The 12,468-nt window shown below is 61.8% G+C and overlaps 1 protein-coding gene across 9 annotated transcripts in view; it reads left to right on the plus strand.

The window, feature by feature from the left end:
• PCBP3 (poly(rC) binding protein 3) overlaps positions 1-12,468 on the plus strand; it is a 198,420-nt gene that overhangs the window by 168,378 nt on the left and 17,574 nt on the right. For all 9 annotated transcript variants that reach the window (XM_021071086.1, XM_021071088.1, XM_021071090.1 and 6 more), the window contains 6 exons: positions 5,961-6,115; positions 7,819-7,842; positions 8,505-8,537; positions 8,791-8,907; positions 9,573-9,704; positions 10,332-10,460. In XM_021071086.1, the coding sequence (XP_020926745.1) occupies positions 5,961-6,115; positions 7,819-7,842; positions 8,505-8,537; positions 8,791-8,907; positions 9,573-9,704; positions 10,332-10,460 (590 nt within the window). The remainder of the gene's footprint in view (positions 1-5,960; positions 6,116-7,818; positions 7,843-8,504; positions 8,538-8,790; positions 8,908-9,572; positions 9,705-10,331; positions 10,461-12,468) is intronic.

A 12,468-nucleotide genomic window follows, 5' to 3' on the forward strand; every position in this document is an offset into this window, starting at 1 on the left:
TTCTTGGCAATGGCACTCGGCACTCGTTTCATTCCTTGCAATGCTGTTTTGTCTTAGTTTATCTGTGTCAGTTGTCCTAGAAGTCTGTCGATTTTATGGATCGTTTCAAAGAATCAACTCCTATTTCATTGATTTTTCTCTAGTTTTTCTGTTTCCAATTTTAATTATTCCTGTCTTATTGTCTTCTGTTTGCTTGAATTTATTTTGTTCTTTTTCTAGATTGTTAAAATGAGAATTTAGAGACCTTTTCTCTTTTCTAAAGTATACATTTTACTCTGTAATTTCCCTCTGGGCACTGCTTTGATTGTGTCTTACAGTCTTTCGTGTGTTGTACGTTTATTTTCATTCAGGTCACCGTATCTCTTGTAAGCCTCAGGCTCACCTCTCTGGCCCAAGGATCGTTTAAAACGCGTGTGCTGGAGATTTTCCCTTCTTTCTGTTACTGGTTTCCAGTTTGAGTCATTTGTGATCAGAGCACACAGCATGTGGTATCGATTCGTTTAAATTTGTTGAGGCTCGTTTCATGGCCAAGGATGCAGTTTGTGTTGGTATGTGTTCCGTGGGTTCTGCTGTTGCTAGATGTTCTGTAAATGCCGACTGGGTCCTGCTGATTATCGGTGATGCGGGGTCTGTATTCCTGCTGAGTCTCCCGACTGTTCTTTCAGTGTTGAGATGGAGTTTGCAATCTTCCGCTGTAACTGTGGATTTGCGTATTTCTCCTTTCAGTTCTATCAGTTTGTACTTCACAGGTGTTAGTGTTCTAGAGCAGCGGGTCCCCAGGCCACGTCTGGGCCACGTGACCCTGCATCGAGGGCAGGGCCCACACCAGGGCAGCGGGAGTGTCCTTCCTCAGGACGCTGCCCAGGGCCAGCGACACCGGATGTGGACACTGGGGGCTGTTGTGGGGACTACACCGCAGGCCTGTCTACAGGAGAGCACGGAGCCACCGTGAGACCTGGGGGAGGACGCACTGCAGGGCACACCCCAGGCCTTGTCCTTGTAGCCACCTTCCCTTAGCTTCAGTGACAGGCTTTGCGTCGGCAGGCGGGGTGCCCCGTGTCCCCAGCAGCGAGGCTGAGCAAAGCCGTGGCAGTGGATGTGTGCCTCGAGTGCACAGGAGCTGGGGGGTGGGGTCGGGTACGGACTCATTCCTCGCACGTGGGCCGAATTGAGGAGATGCCCCAGCCAGGAGCCAGCCCGTGGGACTAAGCAGGGCAGCGTGGCCCGGAGAGGGGCTGGGCCATGGGTTTGTCTGAGTCAGGGCTTGGGTCGCCTGCATCCTCGGCCTGGGCCAGCAACCGGGTGACAGCACAGAAAGCACTCTTGCCACCATCGCTTCGCGTCAGGGCCGCCCTCACTGCCTCAGCCTCGACCCAGAAATGGTGACGGCTATACAAGCAGGGTCATCGGCGCTGTCACGGCTGCACGCCCGTGTCGAGGAGGAAAAGGGCCAGTGTGGCGGAGGACCAGGCCGAGTGTCCGGAGGTGAAGCACAGGGTCCGAGGAGGAGAGTCTGCTGAACTGACGCCCAGGACGGGGCGGTGCAGCCCTGCCACCTGCGTGCGGAGGCCCCACACGGGGTGGGGGCCACAGATCCAAGAACCTCCCGAGGCCCCGAGAGCAGAAGCACAAGGCACCTCATGGGTTACGTGGCTCCAAGCCAAAGGTTAAGACAAAGACCTTCCCGTGGGCTGGAGAACAGGAGCCTCGTTCGGAGGGCACACCGGGCCCAGACCGGTGGGCGGAAGGGCAGCCCTGCCCTGGGCGCCAGGCCCGGTGAAGCCGCCTTCGAAAGGAGATGCAGCGAGGACTTAGATGCCCAAAAGCTGCGAGGCTTCGGCGGCACCAGCAGGCCTGCCGCTCGGCAGTGGGACGGGGAGTCACAGGGTCGAGGGCCACCGGCCCACGGGCTGGGCAGCAGGGAGAAGGCTTGCCCTTGTCCAGATCCCTTTAAAGAGGACGGGCTGCTTGCACTTACGAAGCGCAGTACCGCGGGGTCTCCAACACGCGGCAGGGACAGTGGCAAGGCCGCCAGGAGAAGGGGGGTGCCCGCTGGCAGGTTCTCCTGCGCCCACCAGGCTGCCAGGCAGCAAGGCCAGCTTGCGGGCCGAGTCAGGGTAGAGGGCTGTGCTGTCAGCTGGAGCAGCCTCTGCGATAACAAGGCCACGTGGTCACTAGCACACAAACAGCGGAGCTCCAATGGAGTCGCCAAGGGCATGCATTTAATCCAGAAGGTGGCAGAGGAAAAGCCTGGACAGGGGACAAAGAACAGAGCTAAAAATAGAGGCACATAGCGGGGTGTTAGATTTAAACCCAGCAGTGTCAACAGTCACTGTAACAGTCCAGTTAAGAGGCCGCCTGTCGAGTGAGATGAAAGAAGCAAGGTCCAAGAGGGCGTTACCTAGAGGAAACTCACTTTGAATGTAAAGACGCAGGTTTAAAGTGAAAGACGGGAAAAGATACGCCACGCTAACTCCAAGCAGCAGTTAGATTGGTGTCTATACTCATAGCAAAGTGAATTTTAGAGCCAAGAGTATTTCCGGAGATAAAGAATGACCTTTCAGGAGTGCCTGTCGAACCCAACTAGGAACCATGAGGTTGCGGGTTCGATCCCGGGCCTCGCCCAGTGGGTTAAGGACCCGGTGTTGCCATGAGCTGTGGTGCGGGTCACAGATGCGGCTTGGATCTGGCGTTGCTGTGGCTGTGGTGTAGAGCGGCAGCTATAGCTTTGATGAGACTCCTAGCCTGGGACCTTCCATATGCCGTGGGTGTGGCCCTAAAAAGACAAAAAAAAAAAAAAAAGATCCTTCGTAGTGATCAGTGTTCATCAACAGAGCATCACGACGTTAAATGTCATGTCACTAATAATGGCGTTTAAAATACATGAAGCAAAAACAGGACTAGAGGAGGAGCAGACACATCCACAGTCACGGCCAGAGGCCTCAGTGTCTCTGCTTGGCATTTCCCGGGATGAGCAGAAAAGCCCCCCAGCACCTGCTCTGATGGGTGTGTCTGTGGAGTGTCCCGTCCAGCCTCTCACAACAGACCACAGTCTGGTCCATAAACAGGTCTCAGCACGTAAGATGAGGTGTGTTTTCTAACGGTGGTGGAATTGAATTCACTAAAAAGCGGCCCTACAAGCAAAACATAAAAAATAAATAAAATTTAAAAAACCAAAAATAAAAAATCTCCAAATATTCGATAACTCAATAACACACTTCACAATATCCCTGGAATCAAAAAAGAAATCAAGAGAGAAATTTTAAAGTATTTTAACATGGATGGAAGAAAAATACAATATAAAAATTTGTTGGATGGAGCTAAAGCCACATGCAGAGAGAACTATACAGAACTAAACACCTCTGTTAAGCAGAGGTAAGATTTTAATCCGCACCATCAGCGTCTTTCTTAAGACGCTAGAAAAGAGGAAGAAACCAGGCCCTGTCCCCATGCCGGCCTCTGTGGAGGGCTGGGTGGTCGGGGAACGGCAGGAAGGGCCCCAGAGAACAGGGAGATGACGGCCGGCTCCTGGGAGACGGGGTGGCTGTCAGAGGTTGGGGCGCCCAGGGAGTGGGGTGCAGGGCGTGGGTGCACTTCTGTGGACGGCGTCTGCTCAGAGCGGCGTTTAAACCAGGGACTGGACACGCTTCCCCGAGTTGGCATGTCCGCTCCTCTCCTCATCAAATCAATGAAAATGCATCGGGCCCGATGCCCGGGGGGATGGTAGGAGGGGTCCTGCCACGCAGAGGGCTCTGCCGGCTTCTGAAGCGCGGGAGGTGGAGGGTATCTGACGATGCGGCCGGGGCGCCCTGCGCACAGGCGTGTGGCTGCCGCGTCCTGCCGGCCCCGCGGGTCCTGAGCTGCGAGCCAGGCCCGGGCGCACTGGGCTGGCCTCGGATGAGCGCTGTCCCGGGGCCTGGCGGGGCAGCCCTGGAGGACACCCCGCCTGCCGGAGGCCGCGGCACTTGCGTGCGGGCTCGGGCGGCATCTTCACGGTCGGGTACCGAGTCCCAGGTGACCCTAACGACTCCTGGGCCCGCTCCCGTCCCCCGCGGCCCAGGCGGCCCCTTGGCTCTCCCCCTTGGCCAAGGGAGGAGGACGGCGCTGGGCTCTGCAGCTGCTCACCGGCCTGTGTGACTGATGGTGAGTGACAGCCCAGAGCCTGGAGCCCCCCTGGCTCTCTCTGACCCACTTTCCCCACTGCGGGCTGGGGACGTTTACATAACAGATGGCCCCCGGGCCCTGCTGTCCTCACCACCGACACCACCACCGGGGGAGGGGCTGCTGAGCCAAGAGGAGGCACAGCGCCCCCCTGGCCGCCCTGCCCGCCACTTCCCAGGCGCTGGCACCTCGGCCTGGCCTGGCCTGGCCTGGCGGCGTCCGCGTGGAAGGAGCTGGGTCTCTTCGGCACCACTCCAGCTGGTCTTTGACCTCGACTCTCCTCTCCTTTCTGGGTCTTTCTCACAACCACCCCTGCCAACTGCACCGTCCAGCGGAGCCCTGCGGAGACAGAACGTCTGTTCTGCTCTGCAGACGCGGACTCGGCACGTCAGACGTGAGGTTTCTGCCGCCCATGTGACAGCCAGGCCGTACGGACAGCGGCAGTGTGCGAGGATGCTTTTCTTAAACTCTCCCTTACCTTCGTGGGCCGGGCGCCAGGGCTTCTGTGCCTGCAGGACGTGGGCGTCCTGGGTCACCGGGGGTGGGAGGGACTGTGTGGAGAGACCCACGGAGCCACCCTGGCCCCCGCTCACTCGGGGATCCCAAGGCCTTGTCCTCCATCGCCCCAGCAGCCCTGCCCACCCCTCGGGTGGCCCCCTGGGCAGGTGTGGGCGACTCCTCCTGGGCCCAGCCCCGGGCCAGTCATCAGGACTCGTCCCCCAGCCAGGCCTCCCCTGCTGTCTGTCCACCAAACGGCCCTTTGCTTGGCCACAGCCCTCCCTCTGTGGCTCTGCACCCCCCTGCCCCCCAGCCAGGCTGGTGGCTCACAGACGGGCACCCCCAGAAAGGCCACAGCACCCCTCCCCCTTCTGACCCATTACCCGCAGTGAAGCGTCTCCTCTGCCCCCAGCAGAGGCTGGCACGTGGGGACAGGGCCCATCTCTCTGACCACACGGCCCTTAGCAGGGGCCAGCACAGGGCCCGTCTCCCCGTCTGTTCTGAGACTGGAAGCATGGTAGCCTGTCCCTTGAACGTGCACCCCATGCAGGCCTTGGGGGGGCGGGGATCCTCTGAGCTCTGACCTCCGCACAGTCAGGCCAAGTCACCAGTGTGGCACCACGCTGTCTCCTTGCCCCCCCTCTGGTTGCCATTCCTCACCTGCAGGTCTTGACACAGAGCCTGGGAGGGCTCAGCACTGAGAGTCTGCAGAAATTATCCAGTAAGTTAGAAAAGTGTTTTCTTCCAAAAACTTACAGAGGGAGACACGCAGCTGTTTGACCGCTGACTTAGAGACCGAATCCACTTGTGAAATGAGGGCTCCCTGGGCGTCTTGGCTCCAGTCTCCAATTCCCCGGCTTTTTAAGTGTGAAGGGGAGGCTTCTGGCACCGATGCGGTGGGAAAGGGGCAGAGCCTCGGTGACAGCAGAGCAGACATATGGCACACAGGTGTCCCCAAGGCTCACCCCTTCCCCTCCAGCTGCTGAGAGAGCTGGTCCCACTTGCCTCGTCCCAGAGGTGAAGCTGAGTCAGGAGGCTTAATGACCCGCCCGGGGCCACACGAGTCAGCAGTGGGGCCAGCTTGCTCCCTGGTGGGCTTTCCCTGAGGCCCATCCCCCACTGCTGGGACCCCAGGCCCCTGCAGGTCCCACCACCGCAATCCTGGCCACCGCTGATGGGGTGCCCGGGAAGCTTTGTTCCCCACGCCCTGCCCCCACCAGCTGTGATGCTGGGGTCAGCGGCTCACCTGCCAGGCTGGGGTCGTGCCGCCCAGACAGCTGACATGCGCCCGCCCTTTCCAGGCGACACCATCTGGGCCCCGTCTGTCCTTCCTCACGGCACCTTCAGCACGTTGAGCCACCAGCCCCAACTGCATTTCGGAAGGAAGATGGAGTCCAAGGTCTCAGAAGGTGGCCTGAACGTGACGCTGACCATCCGCCTGCTGATGCACGGAAAGGTAGGCGGGAGGGCTCGGCCCCGGGTCTCTGCTGCCGGTGCGGCTTTTCAAAGCGCTAAGCCGCCCAGGACCCCCACACTGCGTCTCCCCCGGAACGTTCCGCTAGTGTGTGTTTTCTACACGCGAGGGCGTCCTCCTCGAGGACACGGCCCGCCGTCAGGTCAGGCCACCAGGCCGCGGCCCCACTGGCGCACGGCCACCCCGGGCTCCTGCAGAGGGCGTTCCCCGGGCCCCCTTTGCCTCCTGCTCTTGAGAGTCTCCAGCCAGTTCTTTTGCAGAAAGAATGTCCTCCCTTTGCCTTTTGCCGACACATCCTCACGATTGGCAGGGGTGTCCCAAAGCTCTCCCATCAGGTGGCCCAGGGTTCAGAGGGTCACCTGCCGGCTGTCTCCCAGTCACGGGCCATCATGGCCACAGGCACGTCAACATCCCGCGTGTCACCCTCGCAGTCATTCGTGGCTTCCGGGCGCAGGGTTGCTCTTTTGCTCACGTTGCCCCCATGCTGTCCCCCATGCTGTCCCCATGCTGTCGTCATTTATCTTGATGCTCGTATCAGCCCTGGCGTGGCCGTGGGCGCCTCCTGTTGCTGGGACCTGCCATTCTGGCAGCCCTTCCTCTCTGGCACGGAACACCGCCTGCTGCTCGCCCTTTTACTCGCGTGCTGGTCCTGGAATCAGCCGCTTCTCCAGAGAACCTGACTCTCCTGAGAGGAGGACGGCGATGGGGTTAGAAGCCCAGATGTGGGTGCGCGGGGTGCCGCGGATCTCAGGCAGAGGCGGGAGTGCGTGTTTATGTGTGCACGCACACACGCATGTAGAATCACACACGCACGTTTGCACAGTATTTATTTCCACGTTTACCCCTGAGTTCACACCCCAGGGCTAGTGCTCAGCGTGGGGCTCGCCCGGCTCCCCTGTCCGGGCTGTGTCTGCATCGTGAGAAAACTAGCGCCTGAGGCGCTGCGCTCCCCAGAGTTCCAGGAGCTGGCGCTCATGCCTAGAGACCCCCGGCCGTGATGGAGGCCGGTGACTGGCCTTTGCCACTCCCAGTGGCGGGGGGGCGTAGGTCGAGGTTGCTGGAAGCTGGGTGTGTACCGAGAAGGGCAGTCTGAGGTGGGTTCCCCGGCCTCCTCCTCCAGCAGCAGCCTCCGCAGCAAGCACCAAACCCTGCCCGCACCCTGCCGCCCTGCTGCCCGCCTCCCCATGGCCTCGCAGGACTGCGCCTGCCCCAGGGACAGGACGGTGCCGGGCACTTGCTGTGAAAGGGGCCGCGATCTCGTCTGGGAAAGCTGTCCCCTGCCGCAGGAAGCGCGGGGCTGTCCCGGGCAGGGGGTGTCTGAGCCAGCCCAGGCTCTGGGCCCGGGAAGCGCGGCGGCCTGGTCAGGGGTGTCTTTGAACGTCCTGCCTTTTTAAAAAGCCCGGTAGCAACAGTGACGCCACATTTTCTTACCTCCCGGCCACCCTGGGGGAGATTTTCATCGATTTCTTGCCGGGTTCCTTGAGGCCTCAGATGCGCAGGTGATTCCGTTGGCACATTTTTCTGGAAAGCAGCTGGCCACGCTGCTTCTGTCTGTCTGTCCGGCAGGGCCGCCTGCCCGCTCGCCCCTGACGTCCGGCATCCCGTCTTCATTCACGCCTCGGAAGGCGGACGGCCGGGGGGTCTGTCACGGGGGGTCGTGACACTGTCCTTCTCTCTTCCTGCAGGAAGTCGGGAGCATCATCGGGAAGGTGAGTTCGGAGCCAGCCCTGCCCCGGGGTCTGCGTGGGGACGGGGAGGCGGCTGTGTGGCCGGTCCTTCCTGCGGGTCTGAGAGCTGGACGAGAGCCTCCCCTGCGCTCTTCAGAGCGCGTGGGCCCTTCTCGCGGAGACCTTGCGTGGGGCGGGTGTGCACTGGCGGGGGGCCTGTGCGTGGAGAGAACAGGGCCAGCCCTCGCGTCCTCTGCTGCTTGGTGACAACCCTGCTTCCCTGGTCCCACGTGGTCCCTGAACCGTGAGGGCGCCCCCCCACCCCGAGCTCGGCTCCAGGCTCTTTCTCATGTGTGCCTGGAGGGGCCCCTCGAGCAGTTGCCACCCATGGCCAGGTCCCCACTGCCCGTGGCGAGGATGGGGGATGGGGGCAGGTCCTCCTGCAGGGAGGGTGGGGGCTGGGAGCAGGCCTGTCCCATCCCGTGGAGCAGGTGCTCAGGCCAAGCGTGGCGCTGCGTCAGGTCCCTGGAGCCAGGCCCGCCCAGCATTCATTCAGCCCGTGCCCTGGGCGAAGCTGTGGGCTTCTTCGCCAGGTTGCGGGGTGGGCTGGGGACTCATGCGTGTCAGGCACGGAGCCCCACCCTGGGAGGGATGGGGTGGGAGCCCGAGTGACCCCCCCACCCTTGTCTGAACCTTTGTTCCAGAAAGGAGAGACCGTGAAGAAGATGCGTGAGGAGGTGAGCGGGGCCGAGCCGCGTCCTGGTCCTGGGCGGCGGGAGGGTGGAGGCCGGGGCCCTTTAGCAGCGCTGCACGCGGCCCCGCGCGGCCTGGACCAACTCGGAGCCCCGACGTGCACACGCGGTTCAGGGGCCCCTCGCGGGCAGGCAAGAATGAGGTCCCCAGCCGCCAGCGCGTGGTGTCCGGGGTGGTCGGTAGGCCCCCCCGCCGCCCCAGTGTACGCATTTCTGGGGTCTGCTCACCCCCCTCCAGAGCGGGGCAAGGATCAACATCTCGGAAGGCAACTGCCCAGAAAGAATCGTGACCATCACGGGCCCGACGGATGCCATCTTCAAGGCTTTTGCCATGATTGCCTACAAGTTTGAGGAGGTAGGGGCACCCGGGGATCCCTGCCCCTGACAAGGGGTCACCCCGCTGGGCAAGAGTGCCTCTCAGCACCCCCCCCCCGCCCCCGCTGCCTCTGCCTCCCCGGGGGCGGGTCCTCTGAGGGTCCTGGCCTCAGCCTGTGCCCAGGGTGGGCGGGGAAAGGGAGACCAGACCCGGGAACCCCCCGACCAGCCCGTGGAATCTACGTGCGTCCGTGCATCTGTGCACTTCCGTCGGTGAGATGCTTTTAAAGTTTCACGTGTTTCTGGTCTTTGTGAGATCGCTGAAAGTTATTTGCAGACGCATTTGGTGTCTGGACACAGAGGGTGATCACGCTGGGGGTGACTGTCGGATGTGTCCTCGGCCAAGGCCCTCTCTGCCCGCCAGGCCTCAAGGGCAGAGGTCAGACCCTGAGTCCGGGCACCCCGGGCGGCTACACGCCTGTGGGTCCCCTGATGTTCTCCAGCCACCCTCTCCTGGCCCCCAAGCCTGGCCTGGCCGTGAAGCCTGTGACATCCCGGCCACCACGTCCCTCCTCCGCGCACCCTCGCGCCCCCCCCCCGACAGTGGGCCTGACGGGGCAGAGCCTCGCCGCCTGGGGTCACGGGCTGTGTGCGCACGGGCCACGCGTCTGCTCGCGCAGGACACGCGTGCCTCTCCCTCCCCAGGACATCATTAACTCCATGAGCAACAGTCCGGCCACCAGCAAGCCCCCAGTGACGCTGAGGTTGGTGGTCCCCGCCAGCCAGTGCGGGTCCCTGATTGGCAAAGGCGGCTCCAAGATCAAGGAGATCAGGGAGGTAACGAGCCCTCCCTGCCGGGCACGGGGCGCCGGGCGGGTCGGGAGCCCCCCGGGCAGAGCCTCGCTGTCACCACAGCCCCGGGGGCTCGGAGCACATGGGGGCAGCAGAGCAGAGTGGTCGCGGGAACCCTGGGTAGGCAGTGGGCAGAGATGCCCGGGCACCACGAGGGATGCAGCCGCAGCTCCAGGGCAGGGCTCTGCTGCAGGGAGGGGCTGGGGGGATGCTGAGCCCTGCCCGCTGGGTGGAGTGTGCCGCCGGGCGGACTCTCCGTGGAGCCGGGGCCCTGCCCCGCCTGGAAGGGCAGCCACCCAGGCTCGGTTCCTGCCGGGAAAGGAGGCCCTGCGACTAGGCTCCGTCTTTCCCTGTGGCCTAAAGCTGCACAGAGACAGACTCTCACGCACTCGAACACCCTCTGCCCTCAGCAGAGGCCCCGCCGCGGTTCATACGCCTCCACCTGGCGGCGCTCATCCTGCGCCGGGTCTGCGCTGGCAGCGGGGGTGCCGGGGTGCCCTGTGGGCGTGGAGCGGGTGATGCGGGGGTGACGTCAGGGTAGATTTCCCTCAAGAGAGTCCAGGAAGCACTGCTCCCTCCAGCTGTGCCCCTTTTGACGTCCAGTTTCTCCAGTCCACAGGTGCCCAGGTCCAGGTGGCCGGGGACATGCTGCCCAACTCCACGGAGCGGGCGGTGACCATCTCAGGGACCCCCGATGCCATCATCCAGTGCGTCAAGCAGATCTGTGTGGTCATGCTGGAGGTACAGTCCGTCAACGCGTCCCGTCCCGGCTCCTCGCCAACCCGCCTCGCCCCGCGCCAGCTGCAGCCTCTTAACGTTGGAGGCAGCAAAGGTTTTGATGCCTCGGAGGCCCTGAGGATTCACGTGGGCAGGGTCACGTGGGGACCAGGCCTCGGGGATGCTTGCCAGGTCCAAGGTGACCTGAGCGAGAGCTGTGCTGGGTGGTGGGTGCTGGGGCGGGGGGCAGCTGTGGGCTTTTGCCACCTCAGTTAAGCGCTTGTCTTCACTGGGATCTGGGGAGAAAAGAGAAAATTGGGGCGGGGGGCTGACCCCCCCCATTTCTGGAATTGGATGAAGAGCTGTTCGTCTCTGTAGGCTGAGGGCCCTTCAGCAAAGGGCTGGGCCTTAAAAATGCTGCACGTGTGCACTGGAGACAAGTGTGCTCTGGAGACAGGTGTGCACTGGAGACAGGTGTGAGCTGGAGACAAGTGTGCACTGGCGATAGGTGTGCAATGGAAGAAGCATGCACTGAAGACAGGTGTGCGCTGGAGATAGGTATGCGCTGGAGACAGGTGTGCACTGGAGACAGGTGTGCAATGGAAGAAGTATGCACTGAAGACAGGTTTGCACTGGAGACAGGTGTAATGAGACAGGTGTGCACTGGAGATAGGTATGCGCTGGAGACAGGTGTGCACTGGAGACAGGTGTGCAATGGAAGAAGTATGCACTGAAGACAGGTTTGCACTGGAGACAGGTGTAACGAGACAGGTGTGCACTACAGACAGGTGTAACTGGAGACAGGTGTGCACTGGAGCAAGTGTGCGCTGGAGACAGGTGTGTGATGGAAGAAGTATGCCCTGAAGACAGATGTGCACTGGAGACAGGTGTGCCCTGCAGACAGGTGTGCCCCGCAGACAGGTGTAACTGGGGACGCAGATGGAGTGGGGAGGCCCACACTGTGGACAGCACCCTGCTGCCCCCATCAGTGCTGCCGTCGCAGAGGTACAGTGAGCGGGACTCAGGGAAGCACACACACGTGCCTGAACTGTGGCCACGGAAAGGAGCAAACCAAGGAGACGCAGAGGAGACAGAGCGGAGCAGGAAAGAGCCTCTCTTGAAATTTTCGATGGAAAACAAATTCAAAATACAAATTCCAACCAGTACCCAAGCTGCAGCAAGGTTAACCTAAGCGATTAGGAGTTGCTCTTCTTTTTTAAACTAAAATGAAGTCACTGTGCCTCAAAAAAGGTTCCAGCAGCTGTGCTGGTGGCCCGGCCACGTGGCCCCCCGAGGGAGGGTCTGCTCGAGGTGACGGCGTCGCCCACAGGAGTCAGCGGGGGCAGCTGGGGGGCCGTCCTCTTCTCTGCCTGACTTGGTGTTAAAGCCCCGTGCCCAGCTCTTTAGGAAAACTGGTACCTTTTTTTCCCTGACGCGCCGTGTTGTGAAGTCAGAAGTTTCTCACACCCTGGTCATGGCGACCGCTGTGTCCTCTCCAGCGCCGGCCCTGGGACCTTGAGGGGCCACGTGGGCAGGTGGCAAGCAGGCCCAGCTCCCCTCGTCTGCAGGTGCACCTCGGGGCGGGGGGACACGAGCAGCTCCCGGGGGGCCCCTTCCTAGACCCCACCAAGGTCAGGACCAGGCACTCCGCATGGCATTGCCTGGGCCCCATGGGCTGTGGGTGCCGGTCGCCCAGGGCCACCATGGGAGCTGCTGGGTCTCCTCTCGGAGGCCCCTGACATGAGACGGTGAATGTTGGCACACACGTGGCAGATGTGACGGTGGCCGGGGGTGGGCATGCGGCCTCCTATCATCGGGGTCACGAAGTTCCCAGGGTTGGGGCGCAGCTGCTGGCAGAGGGGGAAGCGTCGTGGCTCCGGGCAGCCGTGGTCCAATTTGAGATGAAGGTGACTGGAGTCCCGGCTCGGGCTTTGGGGGGGGCCTCACCCTGGACATTGCCCCGAGGGAGGGGTGCCGAGCATGCGGGAGAGCACGGCTGTCAGGCCGAGGCTCTGGGGTGGGGCTCTGCTCA

This window comes from Sus scrofa, chromosome 13 (genome assembly GCF_000003025.6).
Source record: "Sus scrofa isolate TJ Tabasco breed Duroc chromosome 13, Sscrofa11.1, whole genome shotgun sequence".
In the NCBI taxonomy this organism is placed as follows: Eukaryota; Metazoa; Chordata; class Mammalia; order Artiodactyla; family Suidae; genus Sus; species Sus scrofa.